Source organism: Silurus aristotelis (genome assembly GCF_946808225.1).
Source record: "Silurus aristotelis genome assembly, chromosome: 24".
Lineage (NCBI taxonomy): Eukaryota > Metazoa > Chordata > Actinopteri > Siluriformes > Siluridae > Silurus > Silurus aristotelis.
The window spans coordinates 11,365,016-11,377,180 of NC_139597.1; the positions used below are offsets into that span (position 1 = coordinate 11,365,016).

General features: G+C 38.6%; 1 protein-coding gene across 1 annotated transcript in view; it reads right to left on the reverse strand.

The window, feature by feature from the left end:
- The window catches only part of LOC310719131 (protein phosphatase 1H-like), a gene marked incomplete at its 5' end in the record, with an annotated part of 31,737 nt that overhangs the window by 2,920 nt on the left and 16,652 nt on the right, over nt 1-12,165 (reverse strand). Inside the window, 6 exons of the mRNA XM_083528564.1 lie at nt 510-661; nt 1,991-2,098; nt 3,858-3,921; nt 5,501-5,619; nt 6,902-6,986; nt 10,926-11,038. Coding sequence (XP_083384690.1) covers nt 510-661; nt 1,991-2,098; nt 3,858-3,921; nt 5,501-5,619; nt 6,902-6,986; nt 10,926-11,038 — 641 coding nt within the window. The remainder of the gene's footprint in view (nt 1-509; nt 662-1,990; nt 2,099-3,857; nt 3,922-5,500; nt 5,620-6,901; nt 6,987-10,925; nt 11,039-12,165) is intronic.

The following is a 12,165-nucleotide window of genomic DNA, read 5'->3' on the forward strand; positions in this document are numbered from 1 at the left end:
GATTACTGACAATGACATTGTTGCCAGTGAATATGCAGACTTAATATAATTTAGCCGAGCTGTTGAGCTGCTTTTTGTAGATTTCAAAGATCATTGTGATAATGTAAACCCTAACCCTAATGGTCTATTAAAATGTGAAGGTGCATAAACAAACATTTTAGTTCAGTCATTTGCATTTGCTTGCTGTATTTTTATTTTCTATTTCAACTATTTAGAAATCCTTCAAATGTAGCCAAAAAAAAAATGTGCATGCCTCTCAGCATGACAGAAGCAATATATAGGTGAAATTACTATACTCAGGCAGCCACCACTAGGCTATGCTGCTGTTATCATATCAGTAAATTACAAGGATGTGGAATAAAAGTGTCATAAATAAAACAAAAGTGTTATAAAAGTAAAATGTTAACTAGAAACCATGCAGAAATCAGGGTGGTCTGATTTGCATTCCTTAGAAAGTGCAAAGATACTTTTAAGATAATATTTCCCATTATGCGCAAACAAGGGTGTACCTGTTCAGGTCATCTGGATTACAGTTGGCGAGAAAAGAACTGACGTATTCGGTCACTTCTTCATTGGAGAGAACGTCCCAAAGGCCATCAGTGCCCATCACCAGCACATCATCAGTGCCATGCTCATGCTGCATCAGGTTATATATTCTCACCTGCACAAACAAGCAAGAGAGTTACTCTCCAGTATTGCAGTAGATTATATAACATCTTCAACTTTAAGATGGCTGTAGGGCAGAAGACAAAGTGAGCATGTGGAGTAAGAAGTAATGTAGCCTTTTCAACAGAAGTATGGTTTGTAAAGTGTTAAAAGCACAAGTCAGAAGCTTAATGCACCTTATTAGCAGACAGGAGACAAGAAATAAATTCATTAAAATGGCTGGCAAGAAGAAGAAGAAGATGAAGAAGAAGAAGGAGAAGCAAAAAAACATAACGAAACTGCAAAATCAGGGCAAGTATTGCTAAGCCACAGATAACAGCAGCTTGCCAGATGAACTCTCACTGAACTCCAAGTGAAATGAATTAAAAATCAAAGGAGTTCCTTGGAAGAAGCAGGAAGAAAGATCAGAGAGTCTGTGGTGAATGAGAGAAAGGGAAGTTTCGAAAGCACTGCAAAAAATCCAAACAGGCAGGGAAGACACAAAACAGAGCTTTTAATTTTGGATGTCAGGATATGAGACTTTCTGCGAATGAGACATCCAAAGCTGTTCGAGGGTGCACTATAATCAGAGCAAGAGTTGCACAGGATCAAATCTGATGGCAAGTTTGTAAAACTGCATTCTCATTTATAGAAATAGGTAAACTAGAAAGAACATGATAAAGGTATCTTTATTGCATTGAAAGTACACGAATGAACACTTGCGTGTTTAGATTTTAAATGTGTAAAACATTTTTATAGAAGTCCAAAAGGACTGACTGAGACAACACTTAGCTCCCCTAAGTCCGAGAATCAAGCTTGAAAGAGAAACGCAGCCTGCTCTGCATTCTATCTGAAAACTCCTCAACTTGAACAACATTCGTGGAATACAGTTTCTTTCAAAATGATGGCAGATGTACAGTGAAAAGTGATTCATTTACATTGATTATTGCTCATTCATTAACATTCATTTCACAGAATCCAGTAAAAATACGGCTTGCATGATAACATGACAACATAATGACATAAAGCTTCAGTTTCTTGCTGATGTATTCACCACCATTAATGTTCTTCACATTGTGTAATGTTAACAAGGCTTAATGTTAACAAGGCAGAACGTTCATTGGTTTTCCACATCTGGATCATGATATATTTGCTCAATATTCCTCTCAAAATTAGTCATTAGTAGTTTATATTCCCTAATCCTTTTCAGTTCCAGGTGACACTCCAGATTGTAGAAAAGCTAGAATTCCAATCTAAGAAAGATTTCTATAAATCTTGTTTGACAAAAAATGTAATAAAAAAACAACAAATTAAACTGAAAGTACAGCTGTGTCAGGTAAGTTACCTCAGGAAAGCAGGACAAAAATGGTTTAATGTAGATATTAGAGTCGTGCACTTTGAGGTCGTGATCACCGAGCCCACGTGTCACGCCGATTGTAGCCAACACTCGAGCCTGTGGAGGAAACACATTCCATCATACCCTGGTTAGATTCCCAGCCCCCAACCTTAAAATCTTGCCCTACAGTACCTGCAATAAACATTACTGAAACTACCCAATATATGCATATAGTTGCTGTTGCTATTATCCTGTGATTTTTCAATATCAGAACATAGAATTCATGCCTGTTCAGGAGGAAACACATCAAGTAATGTGTTCTTTACATACTGTAGGACATTCCATAATCCAATATCCAGCAATATAAATCACAATAATTGGTCCATTTTTACATCCTCAAATCCAACTCTCTCCAATGTAAATAAATTGCTACTCAAGTTCAAGCCAAGTCTCGAATATGATCTGGGGTAGGAGGGACACGGGTTTCTCTGCGAATTTAAGTTGTGAAATTTCTATAATTATCATGCAGTAGATTAATGTTTTAGGTATATTTATGAGCAAACCAAAGTGAGTAAGATTTAAAGAAAAAAAATCAACATCATACAGTTTGAAAGACATCTATATTTGGGAGGTATTTACACTTCTGAGGTAATGTTTGCATGCTGCTTGGACGGTCACATGAAGACTGCAAATTTCTTATGGTTCCTTAGTTTAGATAAATCAGTATCATAAAACAGCACCATATTTTACCTCAGAATAAAGAAGAATAAAGAAGAAGGTGAGTCAAAATGGTATGTGTGCTGATAATAAACCGCCTTCAAATACAGTATAGCTTGTCTCTGCTTACTTTAAGTCAACACAGTCTGTTTGGGCATGCAAACGCTGCCCCAAAAATGCTTTCTGTTTAGAAAACTACATAAAATATACAGCAGTAAGGTCAAGCTAGTGAGCTAAGTCCAGGTCAAGTTTTAAGCAATAGATAAGCAAGTCAGGAAAATAATACATTAAGTGTTAAGACATAAGTGTTTATTGGCATCTAGGGGGTAAGATGAAGAACAGGTACTAGGAGACTGAGCATGTCCACCATTGCTTAATGGAAACTTTAAGTTCACATGCTCTGGTATTGTAATTGCACAATAGTAATAAAAGTAATACTAATGACGATGCCAAAGCTGACAAACTGGAGACATAATGTCTGAGCCTGTTTATTAAATTAGGTTCAATTGAGCCCTCAGGTTAGAAACGTTTATGGAAAATGTATTTTAATTACATTTCCAGTCTATCCAGTCTTTCTTTGCAATTTATTTGTCTCTCCTTCTAATAGCACTGTCACCAACATATCAGGGATACAGTTCCCATATATATTCTTCTGCACTATATTCCCAGTGTAGCTCTCCATAGAAAGAGCCAGAAAAGCACACTGTGTCAGTGTTTGTGTGCAAGAAACCAGATGTAGTGTGTTCATTGCGTCCAGTCAGACAGCTCCTTAGGGTTTTGGAGCAGCAGCTCGGTGATTTGAGCGACAGTGGTATCTAATAACAGTCTGCAGAAGAGCAACTTTCCACTGAGAGAATTAACTCAGGAGCAGAGAGCAGACTGAGCCTCAGGGAGACACAGAAAAGCTTTCTGCTCATCGGCCCCACTAGCACACTTAAGCTCTCACTCCTCTCCTACTCTTACCCTTGCCCTCATTCTCTTAGACTCAGCACTTCCACTCATCACCTTCTATTTATCTCTTTTTTCCTCCTCCACATTCCTGTATGTATTATATTCTAGAGAGCAGTGCTGAACCTATGGCTGTTGCTCCGGTAAGATCATTCAATAATTTTTCACTCTCTTCTTTCTATGGACCATAGTTAACTCATCGCTTTCTTACCTTCTTTCCTTCGCCGTATATTAATGGGAATCGGAGGTCCTCGTCCTCGATGGTTTTGTACGCCCTGAAAGCAGAGTTTATATATATATATAAACTCACAACCTTACCACTGAGCTATTACTATCAATTATTAAAACACATTTTCCCCCCAAAACGATCTAATTATTTTCAGCTGTATTCCATTGCACTGTGTGTCCTGAAGAATAATAATCACACAAACATAAGAATCATAAGAACATCTTTCTTCAATAACACAATGCAACTTACAAGTTAAAAGATTAGACAGAGATCAAACTGTTTAATCTCTTGACTAGGTTTTAAAATCATGCTTTTAAAAACCATCAAAATTCGCTACCTAGCAAAGTTACTATGGCTGTTGAAATTTGAGACAAACACAAGAGAGTAAATTAAGGCCATCCTGCAGGGGAAAAGCAAACACGTCTGATTAAAAGATTCTCATTTGCGCCTTTGCATTTCACAAAAAACATCAACAATACAAAAAAAGTATGATGAAAGAAGGAAAACCAAAAGCAGCTCATTATGTATGAGAGAGCACGTCACAAATCTGGATCTTAATAGTGCTGAAGACTTACGAATAGGACTTTATAGTTCAAACTTGTATATTATTTTTCAAAAACTATTATGAAATTTCTTTGTTTCTTGGAAATGTATCACAGCTTATTAAAATCCATTACACTGAACATTTAAAATTATTTTATGGAATAAAAAGACCTAAGTTTGTAAACTAAAACTGGACATGTGACAAGTGTGTTCCAAAGTGCATATGAAGACCACAAAGTTCAGCATGTGTATGGTTGAAGACATTTACAATTCGCATGCACACAGATCCTAAATTTGTTAATACAGTAAAACCCCATTGTACGAGCAAACGGAGATACGAGCAAACTCGCTTGCAAAATTTTACCCTGTTTCACGAGCAAATTTCGAAGGCACGAGCAAACTCACGCTGCCGGTTCCCCATTTTCGGCGGAGGGTCGCATAAGTCGCTTAGTTGATAACGTATCAATCGGTCGCTCTCGTTGTTCAGTGCAGCAAAAACATAACTTTTTTTTGTTTTATATTTTTATTTCACTAGAAATCTTGAAAATATAAAAAAAAAAATTTTCCCAATAAAATCAGTGATGGTGCTGTGAAAACGAAAGTAAATAGAATTACCATGGAAACCGAGCAGGTTATGAGCGTGGTGCGCGTCTCACACTCGCAATCAACCACTACCACATGAGTAAGTGTTAAATTATGTTTACATTACGGTAATTTGCGGTATATTTGTTTGTTAAAACATGCTACAAATACTTTATAAGTGCAGAAATAAGCAATCGGATGAGATCTTGGAACGGATTAAATCACTTTTACATTCATTCTTATGGGGAAAATCAGTTCGAACGTACGAGCAAATGGACCTACGAGCAATTTTCAAGAACGAATTATGCTCGTCCAACGGGGTTCCACTGTAAGTGCAAAAGTATAGGTGCTTGTGTGCCTTTTCGGTTGTTTTTCACACATTAAGGAATTTACTGTTCTGGGTGAATTAAAGCCATTTTTATGACCCCTGACATCATGCATTCAGCTCTCCTGCGCTTTCCTTATAACACGTCATAGCACACATGTTCCAGTATTCTCACCAGCCAGACATGGTGAAGTCACGGTACAGCATCTTTTTACCCACTTCCTTCCTCTGGACCCTCCTAGGGAACTCCAGGTGTGTAAACTCTCCGCCTAAGAGATGAGGCTGCATGTAACCCTGCACACAAATGATACACATATATATGATAATCTAATATTCTACTTCATATAATAAACTTCAATTCTTCTAGCAATTATTAATCATGACTATAACCACAGTATTGTTGGATTCTTAATTCAGGTTGGTTATTTTCCAATTGGGAAATCCATTTTCTAAAACAGTACAGCTCAGATTGCATTATTGGCTGTAAGTAAGCCCCGGGCTTATATTATTACATTCTACATATACACTGACCAGGCATAACATTATGACATTATAACATTATGACTGGTGAGTGAATAACACTGATTATAAAATGTGAGACGCAGGAATAATGCTGAGTCATGGAATCTCTAAAACTGTAGCTCTTGTAGGGTGTTTCCCAGACTGCAGTGGTTAAAATCTGCACGTGGGGAGTGAAGGCCATTCTAATATATCAAATAGTTTTTATACTAATAACTCATTCAACGGCTGTCTAATGATCAATGTGGATCTTGTCTTATTAAATTCAAAAAAGAACAAAAGGTGTGTGACTGTTTAAAGCTGCTATACAGTATGCAATAACAGGAACTAACTTGTCTTGTCAAGTCAAGTCAAGAAGCTTTTATTGTTATTTCAAGCATATATATAGCTGACGCAGTACACAGTGAAATGAAACAACGTTCCTCCTGAACCCTGGTGCTACATAGACAACATAAAGCTAAATAACAGAAAACACAGAGCTAAGGACTAGTAAGTGTCCTCGCCACAAAGTGCATCGTGTGCAACCTGGTGCAAACAGTGAAAGACAGACAGTGCAAACAGACAACACAAGACAGTGTAGGACAAATACACAAAACACAAAATAGCGCCGCCAGTAAACCTGCTGTATAATTACACAGTGCGGTGTGTAAAAGAGAACTAAGTACGGGAGTAAACATTGTAATTTAACAAAATGGTTTGTGCAAAAAAGCAATAGCAATTTGTTGAAAAGCAACATAAAAACTAAACAGTTAGATCATGTAGTCTATTAATAAACAAAAAAAAGGTGTAGCTGTTAGCAGAATTCTGTAAAATAAGACAAATAACATTATTAGGGCCAGTTTGGAGAAGGTAACTATAACTCCACATAGCATCCTGCCACATTTATACCACCCCGTTGATTATTGACACCCAACATATTTGATTCCTGGTTAATCATAAACACTTTGACTGAAAAAAATGCTTCAGTAAAATTAATGTTAATGTAAATCATTGTATATTACTCTTTTATGATGTTATGTTTTATAATGCAGCAGATTTCCACTGATGTTATACTAACCAGGAACTGCAGTCTCTGTCTCTCTGATTCTGGAGTGAACTCTGCAGACATGGGGATGATCTCACCATTCTTGATTATGATAGCTCTGAAAAAACACACAAAGCGGAAAACCACCTAGAGTTCATTGTAAACTGATTAACTGTTGAAAAGTAGGTTAATTAAGACCTAAAACTGTAACAGCAGCTCAGTGAAAGTCTGCTAAATACAGCCTTCGCTTGCATAAAAAGGAAACAGCTACACCAAACCATGTTTCTCAGTGTGCGCCAGCACAAATTAAGGATGTCGCGAGAATAGGCTGTTTAGAGTGTGTATTAATAGGCACACACACACACACACACACACACACACACACACACACACACACACACACACACACACACACACACACACACACACACACACACACAGTTTAATGCCAACACTGGGACTGTTTGGTGGAGCTCACTCTCTCACTTTTTAGGGAGCTTCCAAAGTAAAGTCAGTGAGGCTGAATTATTTTTGCACTAACATCCTACACCAAATAACCACTCATTTACACCATAAAACGTACAAAATCAGGCTGGTGAACTGCAAGAGCTTGCTTACAGTGACTTACCAATGCAGCAAGAAAAATACATGCTCGGAGTTGTTGTTTAGCAAAACATTTAACCTCCCAGTTATTATAAATCAATCAATTGTTAATTATCAAATCACTTATGTGCATGTTTTACACAGTTCAATTCTAATACGCTACGCTAACGTAAATCAATATTGCACATACATAAGTCATTCGATGTCATTTGTAGGCCAACATTATCAATAACAATACACTACAAATAAAGAAAAGTCATCTGTACTGATTACACCACCATTGTCTCCGAAATTTCCCTGATAAACACTGTTGAATCAGTATAACTCCATCATAAATATTAGGACCAGTTTAAATCTGCAGCTCTGATTACACTGGTCTATATCCTCTGACATAAAATGTGCTATGTCTTACATATTTTAATTAGATGAATTAGAAAACAGGAGATAAATGTGCTGGTTAGCTAATGGTTCCAAGATATTTCATGATAAAGATTTATAATCATCTATACACAGCATAGTATATTTGGGAGGGGGCTGTCTGATGATGTCTGTCATGATGCCTCATAACTTCTCAACAAAGTATGGTAGTACAATGAAATGGGAATCTGAATGAAAGGTAGTACATTTATCTTTAATGGGTTTTAATTTGAGACTAAAGATTATTATTTAACTGTAATTTATTGTTCTTTTATTGCAGAGTACATTTAACTTGGTCAGATTTACGCATCATACAGTGACATTTGGTGGCTTGTGAAAGTGTCATTGCCTAACATTTCTGAGGAGCAGTCAGGTGATATTTTACCTCAGAAACAAAGATGCCCCAAAACTGTGTAAACAACACAGACAACAGCTGATACATATCTTCTTCTTCTTCTTCTTCTTTCGGCTGCTCCCATTAGGGGTCGCCACAGCGGATCATCCGTCTCCATACCACCCTGTCCTCTATATATGCCTCTTTTACACCCACTACCTGCATGTCTTCCCTCACCACATCCATGAACCTCCTCCTTGGCCTTCCTCTTTTCCTCCTACCTGGTGGCTCCATCTTCAGCATTTTTCTACCAATATAATTCATGTCCCTTCTCTGCACATGTCCAAACCATCTTAATCTCGCCTCCCTCACCTTGTCACCAAAATGTCCTACATGTGCTGCCCCTCTAATAAACTCATTTCTAATCTTGTCCATCCTCGTCACTCCCAACGAAAACCTCAACATCTTCAGCTCTGCTACCTCCAGCTCCACCTCCTGTCTTTTACTCAATGCCACTGTCTCTAATCCATACAACATCGCAGGTCTCACCACAGTCCTATAAACTTTCCCTTTCATTCTTGCAGATACTCTTCTATCACAAATCACTCCTGTCACTCTTCTCCACCCACTCCACCCTGCCTGCACTCTTTTCTTTACTTCCCTAACACACTCTCCATTACTTTGCACTGTTGACCCCAGGTACCTGAACTCCTCCACCTTCTCCACCTCTTTTCCCTGCAACCGCATCACTCCACTGCCCTCCCTCTCATTCACACAAATGTACTCTGTCTTACTCCTACTGACTTTCATTCCCCTTCTCTCCAGCGCATATCTCCACCTCTCCAGGCTCTTCTCAACCTGCTCTCTACTCTCACCACAAATCACAATATCATCTGCAAACATCATAGTCCAGGGAGACTCCTGTCTGACCTCGTCCGTCAACCTGTCCATCACCACTGCAAACAGGAAAGGGCTCAGGGCCGATCCTTGATGCAGTCCAACCTTCACCCTGAACCAGTCTGTCGTACCTACTGCACACTTTACTGCCGTCACACTGTCCTCATACATGTCCTGCACCACCCTCACATACTTCTCTGACACACCTGACTTTCTCATACAATACCACAACTCCTCTCTCGGCACCCTGTCGTACGCTTTCTCTAAATCCACAAATACACAATGCAGCTCCTTCTGTCCTTCTCTATACTTCTCCATCAACATCCTTAAAGCAAATAAGGCATCTGTGGTGCTCTTCCTCGGCATGAAACCATACTGTTGCTCACAGATGGTCACCTCTTCTCTCAACCTGGCTTCCACTACTCTTTCCCATAACTTCATGGTGTGACTGATCAACTTAATTCCCCTGTAGTTACTGCAGGTCTGCACATCTCCCTTATGCTTAAAGATCGGTACCAGCACACTCCTTCTCCATTCCTCAGGCATCCTCTCCCCTTCCAGAATCCTGTTAAACAATCTGGTTAAAAACTCCACTGCCATCTCTCCTAAACATCTCCACGCTTCTACCGGTATGTAATCTGGTCCAACCGACTTTCCATTCTTCATCCTCTTAATCGCTGCTCTCACTTCCTCCTTACTAATCCTATCTACATCCTGCTTCACCAACTCCACATCCTCCAACCTTCTCTCTCTCTGATTTTCCTCATTCATCAGCTGCTCAAAATACTCCCTCCATCTTCTCAACACACTCTCCTTACTAGTCAACACATTTCCCTCTCCATCCTTTTATTGCTCTAACTTGCAGTACATCCTTCCCAGCTCGGTCCCTCTGCTTGGCCAATCAGTATAAAACAACAGCTGATACATATGTCGCAAATTTATTTGCCACCTTAAAAGCGCAGTATAACAGCAGTGATCAAAATAAGGCATACCACTTATATTGTGGATGCAAAATAGGGGATCAGGACAAGAGTTGGGCCATGGACCATTACATGTGCAACTGCGTCATTGGCTAGCTTTTTATACACGAAATGTAGACCATTTCCCTTTGCACTGTGGGGCAGTGAGTGACGGCCATGGGGAGAGATTCCACCAAGACATCGCAGGCATGGAGAAAAGATACCAAGAGAAATAGAGTCTGTCCATGCTTGCCGATTACTGCTGGAATCTCTCCAAGGATGATCCGACTACAGTTCACAAGAGACAAAGCAAACAGCGGCATTTAGATACAAAATAAAGATGGAACCTTCTCGTTTAATCTGATGTTTGTATTCTGTAATTATCTGATATTCACATTATATTTCAGAAACTTTAATTTTGAGGTTGTATCCTAATAGTCCGGGAAGCTACACAGCAATGGGACCAACTCACCCACAATCTGGTCAGTTTTTCATGAAAAAAAAAAAAAGCATGTTACATAAATAAACAATAAATGAATGAAAAGTAATGTTATTGGTATCGATAAAAAGATACATTCATAATGATTAACTTTTAATGACTTAATTTTCCTTTATTAGTGACCCAATTCTAGTCAAATGTAGCTGCTTTCATTTCCGAGGCTTTCTCCATGTAGACTAGTGTTATTTCGTAACTACAAATGATGTTAGAAAAGAAGTAAGAATGGATCACCAGTGTCACCAGCACTACAAGCCTTACTGTGCGCTAATGAAAAATCAAGAGAGTTCAGTGTGTTCAGTGCTGGATGTACCATGTGTGGGATAATGAGCTGTGGTCGGTGTGACTCACCTGCTGTCCCCTGCATTGGCCACGTACAGCTTGCCCAGAAAAAACACCACCACAAGTGCAGTGCATCCACCTGTGATATTATATACAACTCTTTCCCTCTCGATCTGGGCATCCTAATGCACACACAAACACCCATTATCATGACAAATGTGTTGTTAGCTATACATTTAATCATTGTACATTTATAATCATTCATCTGTTCATATCTAATGCTTTTGGAAATTGTCACTGCGATTAAAATTGTGTACAACTAAATGAATAGAAGATTATAAATTCATCAAAGTGAATAAAAAGGTACAATACAATGGTTTAATTCCTAGAAGATCTGAACCGTTGTGAGGAACATTATACATTGGCCAATATAAACAGCCTTATTATGACAATTTCATGCAATTGCCTCAGTTTAAAGCTGTCCAGCTGAACAGTGCACTAATTCGGCCTCTTTCTGTTTGAGAAAGTCTTGACTTGACTTGACTTGAAAATATTTCTGTAAATCTGCCAAGATGAACAAATGTCCTAAAAAAACTTTAGTGTTTGAACATTCTACACACACACACACTGTTTTTATATAACAGCTCCTGCTATGTACAGAGAATACAAATAATTATTAAACACTGTGCTCTGTATTTAAAGCTTCTTTTGCTTCAAAGCCTATTCAGACTCAAGCATGTCAGTACCTGCAGAAGAAAAAATGACTGATCAGCAATATGGCAAAACACCAATGAGCCTTCTCTCATTTTAAACATCTATGTGATGAAATAACTACATATCTCCTGTATATATAATAACTTCTATACGTCCACTAAATATTTGGAGTGTAGTTTGCAGATTTGTGCTCATTTAGCCACAATGGCATGAGGCTTTGGGTGCAGTCAGCATTCCAATTCATCCCAAATGTGATCTATTAGAGTTGGGGAAAAGGTAGTTTAGTGGTTAAGGCTTTGGGTTACTGGTCAGAGGGTTGGGATTCAAGCCCTGGTATCATCAAGCTTTAATTGTTGGGCCCTTGAGCTGGGCTTTTAACCCTCTGTGCTCCAGGGGCTCTGTATCATGGATGACCCTGCACTCTGACCCCAGCTTCCTAACATCACTGGGATATGTGAAGAAAGAATTTCACTAAAAAAAAAAGCATTTTTCTTTCTTTTTCTTTGTGCATAGGGCCATGTCATGCTGCAACAGGTTTGGGTCTCGGTCGAAATAAAGGGGGAATTTAGTGCTACTGCATACAATAGACATTCTA